Source organism: Saccoglossus kowalevskii, chromosome 14, assembly GCF_978046115.1.
Source record: "Saccoglossus kowalevskii chromosome 14, keSacKowa6.1, whole genome shotgun sequence".
NCBI classification, from domain to species: Eukaryota; Metazoa; Hemichordata; class Enteropneusta; family Harrimaniidae; genus Saccoglossus; species Saccoglossus kowalevskii.
In genome coordinates, this window is record NC_140654.1 from 26,904,045 (window position 1) to 26,927,532 (window position 23,488).

Consider the following 23,488-nt stretch of genomic DNA (forward strand, 5'->3'; position numbering starts at 1 on the left):
ACCTCCTAAATAACTGAGTGAAAATACTTGAATTATTAGTGTATGTGAGCCTTGTAGATATATTTGCAAGTGTAGCAATTATTTGGTTTCTAGGGATGAATGAACTACATTTGTATTAAATTAGAAGATCAATCAGTCTAAACTTGCAGTTATTTCTAAAAACAGTTTGATCCATATTCATTAGTCAGGAAGCAGGCAATCATATCATATGACTGCAGACTGGTCTATAGTCAGGGTTAGCTCTTGTATAGCTTGCATTATAACCTACAATCTAAGATTTTATCTTTTCAGACACCATGCACAGATTATAGCAGTCAAAAATCAACACCTTCCAAAAGCACAAGTTCTGAACATTGTTCAACTTCCATTCACTCACCCAGAAGCCAGCAAAGTGGATCTTCAACTGCAGTTAGTTCTCCCATCATGGCTTTAGACCATGTAAAGTTCCCTATCTTTATTGATGGAGACCTTGCGTATGCCGCCAAAACAAATGGGGTCATATCAGAGAGTCTGCGCAACAGGCTTATAAGAAACACTGTTTCAACAATGAGGTCACAAACCCATTCCTTGGATGTGCCACGGGAACCAAATGCTGCGGAAATGGAGGAGATGGCAAAGAAACTGGTCCAGCACTATCCACCCTTAAAGGATGACCCGAGCTTGAATACCAAAAACCCTTGGGTAAAATTATTATTATTTTTTTTTACATGGGGACTACATGATATTGGCATTGGATGTTGTCATCCCAGAGCTTTAGTATGTATGTATCATACTGATTTACCTGAATCTGGAGCAATCACAAAAAAGTTTGTAACCAAATATAGAAAATTGATTTTTACAGTGCCAAGTTTCGAAACCACTGAACGTTCATGTAACTTTGGTGTAATTATAATTCGAAACCTGAATGTTAATTTACAATCCTACTTTTCTTTGTGACAAAAACAAACATTAAATTTGATTGACATGAATTAATACTTAATCTTATATTTTGCAGAAGGGCTTGTCCAATCAGCTGAAACGAAGACTGTCAAATGTTAAACCAGTTTGTAAGCCACAAGGAAGAAAGCCGCAACGGTCAAAGAGAAAGCTTGAAGTAAATGCCAGCATGGTCCCTGAGAAGACTGCCAGCATTCAGTCATCAGTAGAACAGGAGAACAAAGCTACAGAACTACCTGAAGTTTTGACTGATACTAGTTTAGATGGTGAGTGCATTCAGTAATAAGACGCATGTACACACGAATACTACTATACTATAGCTTAATGCTTAATATTCTTCTCTGAAACTGTTATTTTTTATTTGGCATTGATGACATTTAGATTTGTTCCTTTTTTGTGACTGAATTTATCATTCAATTTGGCGAGTCAAAATTGGTATCATTAACTTGTTTTCCAGAACCATTAGTCATATTGCTTTCTCACTAACAATGTTATACATAGGACATATATTATTTTTCCCCCATCAGTAAAATTACACAACTTTTACAATGTGCTGTACAAGTCTGTGGACACAGTCTGTCTAAAACTTCAAGGTAAAAGCTTGTGTAATGCAGCACAGAAGGGTCAAAGAACATGTCCTAATGATAATAAATTCAATGACAGTATGCATAATTATTACTATTAACTGTTGTGTGTGCCATGACACCTTCCGTCTGTATGCGATTTGGTACCTATTTTTACTTGTGGTGGCAACTACACATTTGCAAATCTTATTACGTATGTGCACACCTTTACAGGGACAAAATTACAACTGTATATCCTGTCTCTATATTTAGATTGGCCACAGACAGTATATATTGGCCAATTGGATCATCAAGTAGGTTAGTTATTTATGATGTGCTGTAAATATTCCATGCTAAAATATCTACTGGTGAGCAGCAGGCCAATTTTAATAGAAAGTACATGTATTTTTTTTTAGATAACAAGTGCTTGACAGTTTTAGGGAATATTCATAAATTATTTCCATCAAGCAAGTCTAAAAGAACAAAAGGATTTGGCCTCAATCGAGAATTACAGCAGGTAATTGATAGATACCATACCAAATTTCTAAATGGCCATAGATTATATTGTTAACACCCCATGACATCACCCATGTCAATAGGTTCTGTAGTTAAATGAATAGTTCCCTATACATTTGATTACCTTTTTTTTCAATTTTTAGCTCCACTGTCAACAAAGTCGACACAGCGGAGCTGTTCATATTACTGAATTTCCGTCGTCATCAACTTTACAATTTCAACTTCTTCTTCGAAACCGCAAGTCAGAATTTGATATGCAAAGTACCTTGGATGGTTCTTTCTCAGATTTGTTCGTTTCATGTCAAAATCTCAAATTCTCAATTTTTGGTGAATATTTTTGGTAAAAAAACATATTTTTGACTTCTTGTTAAAAATCGCAAATCCGATTGCTTTGAATATTACATATCTAGGTACTACATGTGGACCTCTCAGGTTTGTTCATTTTGTGATGATATATTAATTCTCTAATTTTGGTGAATATTTTTGCCATTTTTTGTAAAAAGTGATATTTTCGACTTCTTGTTAACAACTGCAAGTCTGATTGCTTTGATACTATACATATTGTTCATTTGTGTATTGCTAACAGCGGAGCTATCTCGGTCGATAGGCTAGTTTTGTGCGTGTGTGTCCCCCTTACATATAACATAATGTAAATCTACTTATTGAGATTTAATTTAACTTTCATTATTATATCACTGATATATATATATACAACAGAAATAAACTCTTTGTCAAGATCTCATATCATCTTTATTTTAATTGATTACTGATTTTGCTTATTTCTTTTTTAGAATGAAGACCTAGACAAGACAGTAAAATCAGTAAAAGATCCTCTGATGCTGCTAAAAAATGATGAAATCCTCATTGTGGTACATGGCCATCTCCTCTATAAGATTATGGAGTGGAACTGGAGTCGTGGTTTGTTTATGCTCATGTCCGTATATACATTTGAATTGCCATACCCAGGTATTACTGAAACTGCCTTGTCTGTCATCCAAACAGAGTTCCTGAATGACAAAATCCATATTAAAGACCAAACGAAGGAATACAAGGAAGCCATTAAACAGTTCAGAGAATTTTTAATTTAAGATTTAAGAACTACATAATGTATCTTTAAAGTTTTATTTTTAGTCCCCCGTTCGGACGAAGTCCGAAAACGGGGACTTGTAATTTGGTCTCCATTCGTCCGTGGCCATATTTCGGAATCCTTTGGGTCGATTCCGTTCATTCTATGCATGTGACTAGTACTTTATTTGCAGCGATTCAATTAAAAATGGCCGACTGGCAGCCATCTTTTCATTAAAATTTGGTACATAAATTATACATGTTAGGATACATGTCCTCCGACCGTCGCGTTCGGTGTCATATTTCAAATTTGGCACATACTTTATACATGTTAGGGTATATGTCCCTGACAATTTGTTTCAAAACCCTATCAAGGATGGCCAATTGACAGCCATCTGACTTTTTGGCCTTACTACTATATTTTCAAAATTTATGTACCATTTTCATTCATATTTGGCACGTATATCATACATGTCAGTTTGTTTCATAATCAGATCAAAGATGGCAAATAACGGCTATTTTTATTTTTGGCAATATTACTATATTTTACTCAGACATTTTTTAATCAGGCTTATGCCTAGCTTACTCTTATTCAACACATTATTTTGAACTGATAGGAGGGTGCTTGGTTTGTAGAAAGGGTCTATTAGCCACTTTAGTCCAGAACTACAGCAAATCTCAGAAGTATCGGGGCAGGCAATTTGCAAACTCGCTAGCGAATTGGCTAACTGTTTTGGTTTTGACTAAACGGTTGGCGTTCGAATCTCGCTGGCATAGTCTGGCAGTGACGCAGACTTAAAGCAAATCTATGTAACAGTAGGGGACGATCCTTGTACTTTATGAGCTAATCAGCGAAAGTCTTACAGTTGGATGTTGATTTTTATTCCAAATATACCAGGGAAAGTGTTCTATGTTCATCGTGTCCTCACAAAAACTACGAATGAGGTCGATATTTTCAGCGGTTGGCTTAATGTTACCCCAACGGATCGTAGGAAACTGTTTCTCAACTTGTCTATTTAGTTTCAAGTAGAGTTCAATATGGTTACTCTCATATAGTAAATATCGGTGGATTAATCGCATTTATAATATTATCACTTGTACGCCAGCTGACTGGTTATTTTTGGACACAAATCATTCAGTGGAAACCAGACGTGTACCAGGCTGTCCCCTAATGCAATATAGACTCACCAAGAGTGGATTCGAAAGCCAACTGCTTAGTCAAAACCCAAGCAGTTAGCCAATTCGCTAGCAAGTTTGCAAATTGGCTGCCCAGATACTTGATTTACTGTAACAATACAATTACAAAGACTTGCAATTGCTTTATTCCCTATCCCAGAATCTCATATTCGGTCATTACACATACGTTAACATTGTAAGCCCCATAGAAAGATTTTTTAGGGCACCATGGCAACAAGCATTCATATTCATGAGATGTATGGTAATGTAATTTTAGTGCCTCATTCCCAGCCTCAGACATGCATTTTCTCAAACATACTTTAAACAATATTAGCAAATGCAACAACATATAAAACAAATTGTTTTACTTCACAGTAGTCAAATTTGTTTTACTTCACTTGTGATCTATGTTTTTCTCTGCTATATCTTAAAACGGGACGAGTTGTCGCGCAAAACATATTTGAATTTGATGTAAATAAACAATCTGTTGTATACGCATTTTGGGACACAAGTTTCACGGACACACTCGCGACAACCCCTCCGCTTTAATATGATAAGCACAAAGAGAACTTAAACAAATTTAACGGAACTGTGTCATTTTCAATGACTTGTCAAAATAAGACATTCACATGTTCATTTTCTTGTTTTCACATAGTTCAAAGTTTTTTGTATTTCTTGTTTTTAGAAAGTATTTTCTTACAAGATTCTATTTCTAGCTATACTCCCAAATTTCTTGTATCAGGAAAACGGGAGTTCTCAAATTAAGATAAAATCTTAAAGTAAGAAGAATTTCTAATACGTGTAAGAATTTAAGACTAAGATTTTATTTCTTGCTTAAGAAGTTACTAAGAAAATAAAATTCTTGAATTGAGATTCATGTTTTCTTGTCTTTTCTTAAAATAAGAAAATGTTATCTTTGATTGAGGACCACAAGAAAATAAAATGAGAAATTCTTTTTCTTGATCCGGGAAAACTTTTTCTTGTTTCAAGATACATATTATTCCGAGGTACAAGTAATAATATCTAAGTATACTCCCAAGATAAAATGTCTTAATCCAAGATAAATTTTCATAATTCAAGTTTTTTTTTCTAAAACTTAGAAAAATATTTTTGGCAGTGAGGGGAGGCATGTCGCATACGACTTATTTACCACTTCCGTGTCACTGAGAATGTTCTAGAACAGTACTGTGTCTGGGTGGAATATTCTAGATTTTTTTGAAAAACTGGTTGAATAGGTAATAGAACACTGTAGGAGGCAATGGAAGGTAATGGAACATTCTAGAAATTTGTAGTAAGTGCCAGACTCATAATGTATGATGATGTAATGGTCTATTTATAGACAGTGGAGGTATATATAGGGGAGTTGTTCAGCACTGAGTTCAGATCGGAGATCTCGTTGAATTGTATTGGAGTTTAAGTATCTAGTTATTGGAGTAGCAGAGTTTTAGCGTGTACTTGATGTTTGCAGAGTATAATAATACCAGTACCAGTTGAAACCTCATCTGTTGGCTCCGTGTTCGTATGTTATCATCGCCGCCAGGGAAGTCTTTCTGTTACTGTTGCCATTTTGGTATTTGAACCATCACACCTGTACTATACCAATTACGGTAATATTACGTTGCGTGTGACAATGCTGTGTGATATCATTGACCCTACATATTATGATATGTGTGATATCATTGACCCTACATATAATGACATGTGTGGTATTATTGACCCTACATATAATGACATGTGCGATATCATTGACCCTACATACTATGACATGTGTGATAACATTGACCCTACATATTATGACATGTGTGGTATTACTGACCCTACATATTATGACATGTGTGATATTATTGACCCAACATATTATGACATGTGTGGTATTATTGACCCTACATATTATGACATGTGTGATATTATTGACCATACATATTATGACATGTGTGATATTATTTGACCCTACATATTATGACATGTGTGATATTATTGACCCTACATATTATGACATGTGTGATAACATTGACCCTACATATTATGACATGTGTGATATTATTGACCCTACATATTATGACATGTGTGATATTATTGACCCTACATATAATGACATGTGTGATATTATTGACCCTACATATTATGACATGTGTGGTATTATTAACCCAACATATTATGACATGTGTGGTATTATTACCCTACATATTATATGTGTGGTATTATTGACCCTACATATTATGACATGTGTGATATTATTGACCATACATATTATGACATGTGTGATATTATTTGACCCTACATATTATGACATGTGTGATATTATTGACCCTACATATTATGACATGTGTGATAACATTGACCCTACATAATATGACATGTGTGATAACATTGACCCTACATATTATGACATGTGTGATATTATTGACCCTACATATTATGACATGTGTGATATTATTGACCCTACATATTATGACATGTGTGGTATTATTGACCCTACATATTATGACATGTGTAGTATTATTACCCTACATATTATGATATGTGTGGTATTATTACCCTACATATTATGATATGTGTGGTATTATTGACCCTACATATTATGACATGTGTGATATTATTGACCCTACATATTATGACATGTGTGATATTATTGACCCTACATATTATATGTGTGATATTATTGACCCTGCATATTATGACATGTGTGATATCATTGACCCTACATATTATGACTTGTGTGATATTATTGACTCTACATATGACATATGTGGTGATATCATTGACCCTATGTACCATGGCATGTGTGGTGATATAATTGACCCTACATATCATGACATGTGTGGTGATATCATTGACCCTACATATCATGACATGTGTGGTGATATCATTGACCCTACATACCATGACAAGTGTGGTGATATCATTGACCCTACATATCATGAAATGTGTGGTGATATCATTGATCCTACATATCATGAAATGTGTGGTGATATTGACCTTACATATCATGAAATGTGTGGTGATATCATTGACCCTACATATCATGAAATGTGTGGTGATATCATTGACCCTACATATCATGACATGTGTGGTGATATCATTGACCCTACATATCATGAAATGTGTGGTGATATCATTGACCCTACATATCATGACATGTGTGGTGATATCATTGACCCTACATATCATGAAATGTGTGGTGATATCATTGACCCTACATATCATGAAATGTGTGGTGATATCATTGACCCTACATGTCATGACATGTGTGGTGATATCATTGACCCTACATATCATGAAATGTGTGGTATTATTGACCCTACATATTATGACATGTGTGGTATTATTACCCTACATATTATGATATGTGTGGTATTATTACCCTACATATTATGATATGTGTGGTATTATTGACCCTACATATTATGACATGTGTGATATTATTGACCCTACATATTATGACATGTGTGATATTATTGACCCTACATATTATGTGTGATATTATTGACCCTGCATATTATGACATGTGTGATATCATTGACCCTACATATTATGACATGTGTGATGTTATTGACCCTACATATGACATGTGTGATATTATTGACCCTACATATTATGACATGTGTGATATCATTGACCCTACATATTGTGACTTGTGTGATATTATTGACTCTACATATCATGACATATGTGGTGATATCATTGACCCTATGTACCATGACATGTGTGGTGATATAATTGACCCTACGTATCATGACATGTGTGGTGATATCATTGACCCTACATATCATGACATGTGTGGTGATATCATTGACCTTACATATCATGACACGTGTGGTGATATCATTGACCCTACATATTATGACATGTGTGATATTCTTGACCCTACATATCATGAAATGTGTGGTGATATCATTGACCCTACATATCATGAAATGTGTGGTGATATCATTGACCCTACATATCATGAAATGTGTGGTGATATCATTGACCCTACATATGAAATGTGTGGTGATATCATTGACCCTATATATCATGAAATGAGTGGTGATATCATTGACCCTACATAACATGAAATGTGTGGTGATATCATTGACCTACATACCATGACAAGTGTGGTGATATCATTGACCCTACATACCATGACAAGTGTGGTGATATCATTGACCCTACATATCATGAAATGTGTGGTGATATCATTGATCCTACATATCATGAAATGTGTGGTGATATTGACCTTACATATCATGAAATGTGTGGTGATATCATTGACCCTACATATCATGAAATGTGTGGTGATATCATTGACCCTACATATCATGAAATGTGTGGTGATATAATTGACCCTACATATCATGGCATGTGTGGTGATATCATTGACCCTACATATCATGAAATGTGTGGTGATATCATTGACCCTACATATCATGACATGTGTGGTGATATCATTGACCCTACATATCATGAAATGTGTGGTGATATCATTGACCCTACATATCATGAAATGTGTGGTGATATCATTGACCCTACATGTCATGACATGTGTGGTGATATCATTGACCCTACATATCATGAAATGTGTGGTGATATCATTGACCCTACATATCATGAAATGTGTGGTGATATCATTGACCCTACATATCATGAAATGTGTGGTGATATCATTGACCCTACATATCATGACAAGTGTGGTGATATCATTGACCCTACATATCATGAAATGTGCGGTGATATCATTGACCCTACATATCATGAAATGTGTGGTGATATCATTGACCCTACATATCATGACATGTGTGGTGATATCATTGACCCTACATATCATGACATGTGTGGTGATATCATTGACCCTACATATCATGAAATGTGTGGTGATATCATTGACCCTACATATCATGACATGTGCGGTGATATCATTGACCCTACATATCATGAAATGTGTGGTGATATCATTGACCCTACATATCATGAAATGTGTGGTGATATAATTGACCCTACATATCATGACATGTGTGGTGATATCATTGACCCTACATATCATGAAATATGTGGTGATATCATTGATCCTACATATCATGAAATGTGTGGTGATATCATTGACCCTACATATCATGAAATGTGTGGTGATATCATTGACCCTACATATCATGAAATGTGTGGTGATATCATTGACCCTACATACCATGACGGGTGTGGTGATATCATTGACCTACATATCATGAAATGTGCGGTGATATCATTGACCCTACATATCATGACATGTGTGGTGATATCATTGACCCTACATATCATGACATGTGTGGTGATATCATTGACCCTACATATCATGAAATGTGTGGTGATATCATTGACCCTACATATCATGACATGTGTGGTGATATCATTGACCCTACATATCATGACGGGTGTGGTGATATCATTGACCTACATATCATGAAATGTGCGGTGATATCATTGACCCTACATATCATGACATGTGTGGTGATATCATTGACCCTACATATCATGACGGGTGTGGTGATATCATTGACCCTACATATCATGACATGTGTGGTGATATCATTGACCCTACATATCATGACATGTGTGGTGATATCATTGACCCTACATATCATGAAATGTGTGGTGATATCATTGACCCTACATATCATGAAATGTGTGGTGATATCATTGACCCTATATATCATGAAATGTGTGGTGATATCATTGACCCTACATATCATGAAATGTGTGGTGATATCATTGACCTACATACCATGACAAGTGTGGTGATATCATTGACCCTACATACCATGACAAGTGTGGTGATATCATTGACCCTACATATCATGAAATGCGTGGTGATATCATTGATCCTACATATCATGAAATGTGTGGTGATATTGACCTTACATATCATGAAATGTGTGGTGATATCATTGACCCTACATATCATGAAATGTGTGGTGATATCATTGACCCTACATATCATGAAATGTGTGGTGATATCATTGACCCTACATATCATGACATGTGTGGTGATATCATTGACCCTACATATCATGAAATGTGTGGTGATATCATTGACCCTACATATCATGACATGTGTGGTGATATCATTGACCCTACATATCATGAAATGTTTGGTGATATCATTGACCCTACATATCATGACATGTGTGGTGATATCATTGACCCTACATATCATGAAATGTGTGGTGATATCATTGACCCTACATATCATGAAATGTGTGGTGATATCATTGACCCTACATATCATGAAATGTGTGGTGATATCATTGACCCTACATATCATGAAATGTGTGGTGATATCATTGACCCTACATATCATGAAATATGCGGTGATATCATTGACCCTACATATCATGAAATGTGTGGTGATATCATTGACCCTACATACCATGACGGGTGTGGTGATATCATTGACCTACATATCATGAAATGTGCGGTGATATCATTGACCCTACATATCATGACATGTGTGGTGATATCATTGACCCTACATATCATGACATGTGTGGTGATATCATTGATCCTACATATCATGAAATGTGTGGTGATATCATTGACCCTACATATCATGACATGTGTGGTGATATCATTGACCCTACATATCATGACATGTGCGGTGATATCATTGACCTTACATATCATGAAATGTGTGGTGATATCATTGACCCTACATATCATGACATGTGTGGTGATATCATTGACCCTACATATCATGAAATGTGTGGTGATATCACTGATCCTACATATCATGAAATGTGTGGTGATATCATTGACCCTACATATCATGAAATGTGTGGTGATATCATTGACCCTACATATCATGAAATGTGTGGTGATATCATTGACCCTACATATCATGACAAGTGTGGTGATATCATTGACCCTACATATCATGAAATGTGCGGTGATATCATTGACCCTACATATCATGAAATGTGTGGTGATATCATTGACCCTACATACCATGACGGATGTGGTGATATCATTGACCCTACATATCATGACATGTGTGGTGATATCATTGACCCTACATATCATGACATGTGTGGTGATATCATTGACCCTACATATCATGAAATGTGTGGTGATATCATTGACCCTACACATCATGACATGTGTGGTGATATCATTGACCCTACTATCATGATATGTGTGGTGATATCATTGACCCTACATATGACATGTGCGGTAATATCATTGACCCTACATATCATGAAATGTGTGGTGATATCATTGACTCTACATATCATGAAATGTGTGGTGATATCATTGACCCTACATATCATGACATGTGTGGTGATATCATTGACCCTACATATCATGACATGTGTGGTGATATCATTGACCCTACATATCATGAAATGTGTGGTGATATCATTGACCCTACATATCATGAAATGTGTGGTGATATCATTGACCCTACATATCATGAAATGTGTGGTGATATCATTGACCTACATATCATGAAATGTGTGGTGATATCATTGACCCTACATACCATGACAAGTGTGGTGATATCATTGACCCTACATATCATGAAATGTGTGGTGATATCATTGACCCTACATATCATGAAATGTGTGGTGATATCATTGACCCTACAAATCATGAAATGTGTGGTGATATCATTGACCCTACATATCATGAAATGTGTGGTGATATCATTGACCCTACATATCATGAAATGTGTGGTGATATCATTGACCCTACATATCATGAAATGTGCGGTGATATCATTGACCCTACATATCATGAAATGTGTGGTGATATCATTGACCCTACATACTATGACGGGTGTGGAGATATCATTGACCTACATATCATGAAATGTGCGGTGATATCATTGATCCTACATATCATGAAATGTGTGGTGATAGTATTGATCCTACATATCATGAAATGTGCGGTGATATCATTGACCCTACATATCATGAAATGTGTGGTGATATCATTGACCCTACATATCATGAAATGTGCGGTGATATCATTGACCCTACATATCATGAAATGTGTGGTGATATCATTGACCCTACATATCATGACATGTGTGGTGATATCATTGACCCTACATATCATGAAATGTGTGGTGATATCATTGACCCTACATATCATGAAATGTGTGGTGATATCATTGACCCTACATATCATGAAATGTGTGGTGATATCATTGACCCTACATATCATGAAATGTGTGGTGATATCATTGACCCTACATATCATGAAATGTGCGGTGATATCATTGACCCTACATATCATGAAATGTGTGGTGATATCATTGACCCTACATACCATGACTGGTGTGGTGATATCATTGACCCTACATATCATGAAATGTGCGGTGATATCATTGACCCTACATATTATGACACGTGTGTGGGGTATAATAATACGCTTCAGTTGAACTTGATGGCAGAATAAAAGTCAATGTGGATGCAAAACACGGTATGGTTTATTGCTGGATAAACTGGCATAGAAACATGTAACACATGAATAAGGAGCCCCGAAACTCCGAAACTAGCCTTTTATATAGGTGCGTATCGAACGTGAGAGAAAACACGTAAGCGGGAAATACAAAATGTAAGTACGCGGGAGAAAAAGATACAATACAGAGTGAAATGATTGGCTGAAATTAAATGATTCTAATTGGTCGAGAATTACTCAGAGGAATCCTTCATGCGAAAGGTAAACGAATTAACTATAGCGAAATGACATAATAAGAATAATAACAGCAATATAAAACGAATACAAATATATATTATGAATCTCCGACATTCTCCCGACTTTGAGAAAAAGTACACATTCAGGAATAATATATATATATGAGAATAAACGAATAACGATTGATAAAAGAGTTCACTAATAACTATTAGTTCATTTTTTCAAGTTCAGGGGAACACAAATTGAACTTGTAAACTTCTGATCTAGTGCGATTTTCACTAAAGTTCAGAATAAATCTTTGAGTCTGACGTTGGCGGCAGCTGCGGCGTCACGATGTGATCTGCGTTGTGGCAATGGTATATCATCTGTACTTCCACTGGTAGGGATGTTGATTTCATCATGCATGTTAGTGATACCATCTGTGGCAGTGGGTTGCGTTGTGTCATCGCTGGATGATGTCAATAATGCGTTGAACGCCGGAGTTGTCACTTTCATCAGTCGCTTCACGAGCGGTTTGTGCGTTGATGACTGGCGAAGTAGTATCCGGGTTGACGAGGTCGTCATCTTCCTTCATGATGTTGACATGTAGTTGAGTAGCATTGTTCACATCCCATGTTGGCCACATTTGTTGATCTGGTAACCATGACGGCTCATAATTCCATTTGGGGTTTGAACGGAGGTCATTAGCTGATATACCTCTCGTTAGTAAGTCCGCGGGATTGTCCACGGTTGGACAGTATTTATATTCTTGTGTGAAGTCGCGTATTTCTTGCACTCTATTTTGAACAAATACTGGCAACTTCTTACTGCTATTAATCCAATGCAAGGTCGCTTGACTGTCGGACCACAGGAAATGTTCAGTTATATTGAATTTGTCCGATAAAGCATTCAGTACGAGTTTACCGAGTCTTGTAGCGATCAGTGCAGCCATTAATTCCAATTTCGGCAGAGATAATTCCGATTTAGGGGCGACTCGTGTCTTTGACATGACAAGAGCCGTTTCGTGCTGGCGACGAAGAAACACAACAGCACCATACGCGGAAGTGCTCGCGTCTGCGAAAGTGTGCATTTGATAGGTATCACCTGGAGAAGTCTTGTCAAAATATTTCCGGTTGATTTGATTATCACGAGCAGCGGTTAAATCCTCAGCAATTAAGATCCATTGTTCGTAAAGTTCAGGACTTAGTGGTTCATCCCACTCCAATTTCAACTTCCACAAAAGTTGAATAAATAGTTTGGCGCGTACCAATACCGGTGAAATTAATCCAAGCGGGTCGTATACACTCGCTGTGAAACTTACAATGTCACGTTTTGTAATAAACGACGCGACTTGAGGTTGACTGTTAACACGAGAATGTGTCAACACGTCGGGTGTAATTTTCCAACGCATACCAAGCACAGAAACTTCGTCGGCGGGCTCGTATTTGTTATCTCGGGTAGCAAGTTCACACAAATCAGGAGAATTCGATGACCAAGCACGTAAATTAAATCCACAAGAATTCATGAGGCTCGTAGATTCACTGTAGTATTTAACAGCATCTGCTTCCGAATAGACTCCATCAATGACATTATCGACATAGATGTTGTCTTTCATTTGATTGGCAGTATTAATATCAGTTATTATCCAAATGAGTTTTGATCACAGCATTCAGGATAAAAGGTGAGCACACAGCACCAAACAGCACAGATTTAAATTGATACACTTTGAGTGGACTGTCGATATTGTTCACGTCTGTCAGCCACAGAAATTTGGTAAATTTCCGTTCATCGGGATGCAGTCTCACGTTAAGGAATGCTTTCTCAATATCACTACAGATCGCAATATTGTTAGCACGGAACCTCATTAAGATGGCTGGCAAATCATTAATCATAGAAGGCCCGGTTTGGAGACAATCGTTCAAACTCGGGGAATTGGCGTTTCGGCGGCAAGAACAATCGTACACAATACGAATCGGGGTTGTAGTAGAGTCATTTGCTACCGAGCGATGGGGTAGATAATGTCCGACAGTATTATCATCATTGTAGACTTCTTCGACGAAGTCGCTGTTAAGTTGATGTTCGATGATAGAGTTGTATGCGTCGAGTAACTCAGGAGACAAACGTCTGAGCATGGCGCGCGTTCGACTAACTGTGACGTCGTAATTAGTAGGCAACGGTGGGTGGTTATCACACCATGGTAATCTCGCAATGTATTTTTTGTTTTCAATTTGCAAATGAGTGTCACGATAAGTTTCAAAATCCATACATACTTCTGCGGAGGGGTCGTCGGTCACACCGATACTTTCTAAATCCCAGAGACGCTGGAGTTTGCTGTGGAGTTGTTGCGATTCGGTAGACACGTGTAGTATGTTTACATCTGCGGTCGTTGACCTTTGACCCTTGTCAACTGGCCCTGATAATAAATATCCGAATTTGGACGAAACCGCTGTAGGACCATTGCCGCGGATAACGTTATCCCCGACGTAATTCCAATACTGGTCAGCGCCGATAAGTAAATCAATAGAGAATGATTTATCTTCTGTGACTGGATGCGCAAATGTTAGTCCGCGCAAATAATCAACATGGTGAATAGATTCAGTGATGTGGTTTGTCAGTTTAGTCGATATTTCGGAGATGAACAGTACGTCAATATTCGAAGTATGTCCCGACAAATCGTGTGCTGTGACACTAGCAAAGTCTAACGCTCGTGAGTGATCAGTATTGTCGCCAAATGTAGAAAGAAATACTTGTTCAGTGCGTGTAGGAGATAAGTTTAAATCGTTAGCAAACTTACGAGAGATGAATGAACGGCTTGCCCCTTCGTCGAAAAGTACGTTAGCTTGCAGTGGCTGGCTATTACCTACATATATCGGAATAATAGCAGTCTTGAGAAGTACGGGACGCAGACATGTATTATTTGGCGAGTTCCTGTGGGTGTCGTTGAGTTTTGTCAATGTCACATGAACCGGTGAATTTGGATTCGTATCAGATGTTGCAACGTCCGTCGCGGGTTGGCTTTCTTGGTGTAGTGTTGAGTGGTGTCTTCGTTTACATGTACGACAATTGAACTTAGATTTACATTCCGATGCTCGATGTCTTCCCAAACAATTGTAACAAAGTTTGTCACGTTTGACTATTTCCCAACGTTTGTTTATGTCCGTTACTACGCGACATGCAGAAGTGAAGTGTGTCCCTTTACAGTAGGTGCATTTGGCGCTGGCGTTACGCAATTTCGGATCGCGTTTCGGAGATCGCACATTTGTATGAAATGTAGCAGTAATGTCCGGTTGATACCGTGAATTGTTGATTGACGATTCGTCGAGCGGGTTCCCGGATTGGATCGCGGTTATTTCGCGTAGCAGTGCTTTACGTAGATTAGGTAAACTCCAAGCTTCTCCCCCGATTTCGCGAGCGATTTGCTTTCGAATGGTTGCCGGTAGTTTGTCGCGAATGATCGGAACGAGGAGGTCGCCGTAAGAACTTTCCGGTTTTCCGAGCGTCTGTAGACCACGGATATGTCCTTCCAGCGCGTCATAAAATCTACGCAGACTTTCTATGTCGCTGGTTGGTTGTTGTAATTGCCAGAGCGAAGTCATATGTGCCTCGGTAACTAGGTGGTCACGTCCGTATCGTTCCAAGAGCAGTTCAATAGCGTGGTGGTAGTTACCATCAGTGAGAGATAGTCCAGCAATAGTTCGCGCTGCCTCGCCCTTTAGCATGGTGCGTAGGTAGGTGAACTTTTGTACGTTGCTGAGAGTGTCATCATAATGAATCGAAGATCTGAAAATGTCATAAAAGCTAGCCCATTCCAGTACGTCACCTTCAAACTGTGGTAGGACGATCTTGGGTAGCGAGACGGTCTTTGTTGAGGAGGTAGACGATGTACCTGTCGATGAGGTGCCTCTAGATGAGTTGGCGGACGCGATGCTTGCGGTGTCAAGTAGCGGTTCGTTTTCTGTCTTCATCTTGTTAATGAAAACGTTCAGAGCGTGATTCTTGCAGAATACGTCGTCAGTATATTCGGAGCTCTCTTCGCTGACTGAATCAAAGAGTGCTTCTTCAGTGAGTTCGAGAATTTGTTCTTCGAGCATGATGAGCGTTGCGTAGCGGTCGGTCAGGAGAGAGTGGAGCGCGACGAGTTGTTCAATCTCTGTAAGCTTATTTTCCCGGCCTTCCGCGTCGGCGATTTGCTTCTTCTGGGTTTCGGCTTTGTTGAAAAGTCGTGTGAGCTGCCCTCGTTGACTCCTTCGCTTCAATTTCAGCTTTGCCAATGCGTTTGTCGTCTCCACTGCTTGGGCATCAGCAGCGGCGTTCTGTGGTGGCTGTTCTTCTGACATCGTGTTGAGCTGAGATATCCTGGTCTCGGTCACCAAATTATGTGGGGTATAATAATACGCTTCAGTTGAACTTGATGGCAGAATAAAAGTCAATGTGGATGCAAAACACGGTATGGTTTATTGCTGGATAAACTGGCATAGAAACATGTAACACATGAATAAGGAGCCCCGAAACTCCGAAACTAGCCCTTTATATAGGTGCGTATCGAACGTGAGAGAAAACACGTAAGCGGGAAATACAAAATGTAAGTACGCGGGAGAAAAAGATACAATACAGAGTGAAATGATTGGCTGAAATTAAATGATTCTAATTGGTCGAGAATTACTCAGAGGAATCCTTCAGGCGAAAGGTAAAACGAATTAACTATAGCGAAATGACATGTAATAATAATATTAGCAATATGAAAACGAATACAAATATATATTATGAATCTCCGACAACGTGTGGTGATATCATTGACCATACATATCATACGTTTGTTGTAATATCATTGACCCTACGTATCATGACATGTGTGGTGATATCATTGACCATAGATGCCATTGGCTCAACACATGTTAATGTCTACGACTCGCGATATTCGGGAATATGGTCGTAGTTAGCCACAGGAGGGCGATTAGCAACACGACAATCCAGAAAAGGGCTTTTGATCGTTCCCCGTGATCGTTATTATGGGTGACAATGTTGCCATGACGATACGGTTCTCTGTGTGTACTTTCCCCGTACTGGTTGTGGTATGCATGACATATTGCAATATTTGTACCTGCAAAACACAAACAAATAATTTTTAAAAAAATCATGAAATATTTATACTAATTTGAATAATGTAGTGTGGATCACCTTGAGTAGCCGGTATAATTTGTGTTATATTGCGTAATTCCCTTTGTAGAGCAATTATCGGAAGGTATCTAACATTTTCAACATCGTTATAGCGAATCTGTAATTTGCTCTAAATGGAGCGCGGGAAGACTGTTCAGATATCTTACCCCTGCGATTTGATCTCCACTCTCTGACAATGTTCTGCATTTTTGCTTCAAACTGCCGGGCGTTGCGTATTGAGACTGACCTCCCACCATTAGTAGTAGTGTTTCTTTTTTTCCACTCGTCGGGGTCGATCTTCCGAACTTTCCATGCAGTTATATACTTCACGACCCCATATTCCTCTAGTTTCCGGAACAGATAAAGTCTTCTATTACCTGCGTACACCCACCATTTGTCGTTCTTATCGAATACAGCAATTGGTTGAATTGCCGCTGGGTTTATCTCTTTGTACAACAATTGTCGGAAGGTTTCCAGCATGTTTGTCTTGTCTTGAAAACGACAGTCTATAGAGTCGTGCAGAAAATATATCTGCGACGGTCTCAGTACAACGTTCGGCATAATGGCTGTCTACATTAAAGCCCAGTGTTTACCCTATACTGCGCAACCGTATTCAATTTCGTGGAAACAATGTACATTTACAGGAATGTATTACGTTACAACACCGAGTATCACGGTTGTTTGTTTGGACCTACCAAATGTTATCTAGACTGCGCATGCGGAATAAAATAAACTGTCCCCATTTCGTAGAAAATATGACGCTCGCTCGCAACCTATACAGTCGATTGGTTTTATTTCCGCTTACTACATGTTTCTAACGTGGTGAGGTTGCATGACGGTTATTTGAACCTACCAAATGTTATCTAGACTGCGCATGCGGAATAAAATAAACTGTCTCCATTTCGTAGAAAATATGACGCTCGCCAGGTTTCTGGCAAACCACGCGACCTATACAGTCGATTGGGTTTATTTCCGCTCACTACATGTTTCTAGCGTGGTGAGGTGGTGTGTAAACTGACAATACCGCTTTTATAGTATTGTTGTCATGGTAACTCATGTCTACACATCATTGATTTTGCGAAGCCTGAACTATTGTAGTTGCCCCTGTTGTTGAATGTAAACAATAAGGGTGTCGGGTCACTTCATTGTCAATCTGACACGTTTCTCACACACGGAGCATAAGAATTCAACTACTTTTCTTTCGAAACATATGCTAGGTTTACCGAATAGGTGTCTAGACGGGTATAGTAGAATGATCCCTCCAAATACTTACTTGTCAGTCAGATGGGATCGCCTAAATAGCCTTAACTTCGAAAGACATCCAATGAATAATAAATTCACCGTGCTATCCGGTTTATTTGTGTTATGTTTTGATAGTATTTTCAAATGGTTTCGTCGCTTCAAGACCATAAACGAGACTGGCATGTTCGAAATGTACGACTCAGTCCAAATCGAAAAATGCTAATGATATCGTGGACGAAACAATTATGAAACAAAATACAAGATATTTTACATGCAACAGATTCGGCGAAGATGAGTGTGTAGATCTACAAAAGCGGTTGCTACGTTACTCGGATTTTATTCTCTGTTAATTCTGTGTGCAAATTTAATTGATTGGAAGATTCAGTTGTGAGCTTAACAATATTCGTATTAAATATACACACAAAATACACACTACGCCATTATATCTATATTGAATGTCCTTACCAATTTGACACGTATGACACGTTCCGCTATAAATGTGAAATTCCGCTAAACTATTATGAAGAACTGGGTGAAAGCGTCCTGCATTCGAACGTTTTCAAAAAGCGCGCGGCCATGTCTTGCACACGCTAGACGTACGTATTCTGAAACTCGGAATCTGAGCAAGACGCAAAACTAATACATGTACGAGTTTGATCAAAACATGTCACCACGGAAATGCTCGTAGTATTGTTTTTTTCCTCATTTTTAGAAAAAAATAAAAATATTCATGTATTATTTCTAGTTTTGTATTATTAAACCCATGCACTTTTGCCTACCGCCCTTGGTTCCCAGTGGTACATCTGTAAACGGTAAATGTTTGCATCTTTTATGGAAAATGCTAATTTATTAGTCAGTTTACCTGCAGTAGATTACGTAAATGGCTGTCAAAATATGTTCGAGAACGAGAGCTAAGAAGGTGCCCAAGTCTTTCCCGCCATCGCGTACATTATTCCACATATTATGTTTACAGATATCAGGACGCAATGCCGAATAAAACGAAGGAATGACATATTATTTAAGGGAAAAACAAGTCTCTTCGCTCTCTCGCGCACAACAAGATCTCGTTGGCCATTTTCGTCTTGTGTTTATTTGTATAGCATTACTGAAAATATCTGTGCAGACAAATTCTGAACAAATATTTGGAAAAAAAGTTGCACAACAGAGCAAACCTGTGAACTAAAAAATAGTGTAAAGACCATTATACAAGTAAAAGCAATCCATATTGATGACGCAATTTAACAAATATATTGATTTCGTTATTTAGCTGAACACTCGAAAAACAAAACGATTTAAGAGATGGAGGCTGCAGCTGAATTTGACGAATGCCTGATTTTTTTCGGCAAGGTGTATTAACGTGCCAAGCTATTCATTTTTTTTTTGACATTCACATATATTGTATTTGAATAATGATGTCACTGACAACACTGAAAAGAGGATTATAACCATCTATCATCGCCCGTACACTCGATGAGCTTGTAGTCGCTGTCTATGACAGCTGAGTTGTGTGCACAAAGGATACTCAATGCTGCTGTTACGTGTGGGCATGGTCGACTAAAACTGCATTAGACAATGTGAGTTTAATTAAAAATAATCTTTGTATTAGATTATACACCTATATGTATTTTAAAGTTCATCTCACTGAATACACACTAGAATCCATCGATGTTGGTATAGCGTCCGTCACAACACCCACAACAATAATCAGCGACGTATTTGCCAACAGCTGCAAGTGATGTAATTAATCTGAATTAAACGATTTGTCATCCAAAGTGTCTTTTTAGTATATATGTTTACCCATAACTACATCTGCTACCATTTGCGACACATAATTGATCTTCCGTTTGTGGAATACACAATCGACGATGTATCACAATGATTACCACAATACGCGTGGTATACCTGTGTGCCATTATTTCTATGGTAATAACGTTTCAGTTGGCCAAGCTCAGCCGTTTTCTGCCGGTCTTACCACTTCAATTCGAGGGGAATCACTATTCGTTAAAAAACAACCCGGAAAAAATACAATTCGTTACAATTGTATCACCTACAACAACACCACTTTTGAACATTGACGTCACGCCCGCTTGCAATACAACTATAGAGGTCAAAACAAAGACAACTGATGAGGTAGGTATATTTTAAAATCCAACAATTCAATGAAACCTTTCATGAAAATTTAACGTACTCTCCATTGCCCAGGGTGGATCATATCATCATTTGCAATAGTGAACAACTATGAACAATGGTGTACGGCACATGGTATCACAATTTATTGACAATTAAGTGCTTAGCGACGAATTATGAAAATCAGTACATCCCTAATATTCGCATCGTATATCAGAAATTATATTATACCAGTATATGGATGATGGTAATCCATCGATTTGATTGGTCGAAACACAAAATTTGCATATATTGGCTGATAATGCACGGCTAAACCAAGTGGCCCTGGAACTTCAGGTCTAATGCGGAAATACATAAAACCGGTAGTATTTGATTTTTAGGGAAATACTTGGAAAAATATTGGAAAAAATACCGAATTAAAAACATCTGAAAAATTATATAACCATGATATTGCTTTTCTTTTGTTAATGGCAAGATCTAAGTTGTGAGCGTCAGTCGTTGGGTGATCGTCGCTCGCCACACAAACCTAAACCTCCGTCCCGCAACACCGTGAGGGACGGTGTCTAGACAAACGCCAGAACGCGGTGTTCTTCGTGTTGTTACTTTGAAATTAACTTGTGACCAGCTAGATGAGACTGTGGGATTGAAGGACAAAAAAAATGTTAAAAACTACGAGTCACAGGCAAAATATTTGCCACCAATAACAACCAGTGTCCCGTAGCGGCGTTCGAATCTAGCTGACAAAATTGCAGTGAAATTGCACCCGGTTAGCCATCCAAAGAACACGGGACAACTCAGAATTCGACGACGATATATGGTATTGTAATTCTTCACTATGGGTAAATAAATTATAGGAGATGATGAAGGTAATTTTGAAATCTGCAGATTTGTGCCGAGTGTACACCAACCACAGTACAGAGCGCCGGCATGCAAAGTCCTTCATTCGGCCGAAGTTGAGGCATATCATGTACGTGCCACAAAAACGATGCGAGAATCCGATTTTACACCAACAAACTTACCCTAGAACAACGACAAAACCTGTCAGGCACACTGTCACAACACTTTGGTTATTATACCAAAAATGTATCCAGGTCAGATGTTGGGACTGAGGTCGCCGAGCCGGTCACCGTACATGTTACACTACCGCGCCTCGCCATGTCCCAAATTTCGGTCTTATATCAGGGGGGAATTCTTCGCCTCTAGGGTTCTCCACACGTGCCAGGGGGAATCTCGTCTCGTCTCTATGTCACGTCCCCTTGGGGTACGGGATCGGGTAAGTCATTTAAGCTTTACTGTCAAATAGACACACACAACACAATACGTTTCAATTCTCGTCTTAGTCGGTCAGTCGAGCACTCTATAAGACACAGCGCCCTGGAGAAAAGTCTCCAAGACTATCGCAAGGCTGACTCAAGACTCTCTAAAAGTGCCCTTAGACTCGTCCCAAGACTCTCCAGGACTGCGTCAAGACTCGCCCCAAGACTCTCCAGGACTGCGTCAAGACTCGCCCCAAGACTCTCCAGGACTGCGTCTCTCCTCGTGTACTCGCTAAGACCAACTAAAACAACTTTATTCATTTTCAAAACCTTAACCAATTACAAAGCAGTAAAAATACTCTACGGCGTAACCTTCAATCATACAGCCAATCACACTAAGCACTGAACACGTCATATCTTTTGATTAATCGTTCACTACATTAATAACTGCGAATACCAACTGTCAGAAATAGTAGTACGAATAGCGACGGTTATCTCGTAATTAGTTCCAAATCACTGAGCCAATTTCCGTCCAGGACCTCGCATGGCCTAAACGGTGCCAGACACAGCCATTCACTAGTAATCAGCTAATTAAGTCGATTAACAGATACGTGCAAACAATTTCATCATACATACCAAGTACCGCTGAACGTCAAATATCCATAGTTACAGGTAGTATGATGAGTCACAAAACCGGTTTATTTCACATCTGTACTTTCAATGGGCAAATTATAATTCAAATTGTACAAAAACCTGAATGAAAACGTGGAAAATCCGTTGTTTTAATGATCCAAACTGTACACGACCCTGTATTTTAAA

At 38.3% G+C, this 23,488-nt stretch overlaps 3 protein-coding genes across 3 annotated transcripts; all 3 read right to left on the reverse strand.

Annotated features, from left to right (window-relative positions):
* Positions 1-13,350: 13,350 nt before the first annotated feature.
* LOC146734639 (uncharacterized) lies at positions 13,351-14,502 on the reverse strand. The gene has a single exon (XM_085507575.1). The coding sequence runs from the start codon at positions 14,500-14,502 to the stop codon at positions 13,351-13,353; it is 1,152 nt and encodes a 383-aa protein (XP_085363701.1).
* Positions 14,503-14,521: 19 nt separating this feature from the next.
* Positions 14,522-17,224, reverse strand: LOC146734640 (uncharacterized). Its single transcript, XM_085507576.1, has one exon. The coding sequence runs from the start codon at positions 17,222-17,224 to the stop codon at positions 14,522-14,524; it is 2,703 nt and encodes a 900-aa protein (XP_085363702.1).
* Positions 17,225-17,319: 95 nt separating this feature from the next.
* LOC144363093 (uncharacterized) lies at positions 17,320-18,789 on the reverse strand. The gene is made up of 2 exons (XM_078014043.2): positions 18,212-18,789; positions 17,320-17,988 (listed from the first exon to the last, which is right to left on the reverse strand). Exons 1-2 carry the CDS (start codon positions 18,603-18,605, stop codon positions 17,783-17,785), a joined length of 600 nt encoding a protein of 199 aa, XP_077870169.1. The 5' UTR covers positions 18,606-18,789; the 3' UTR covers positions 17,320-17,782.
* Positions 18,790-23,488: the final 4,699 nt, after the last annotated feature.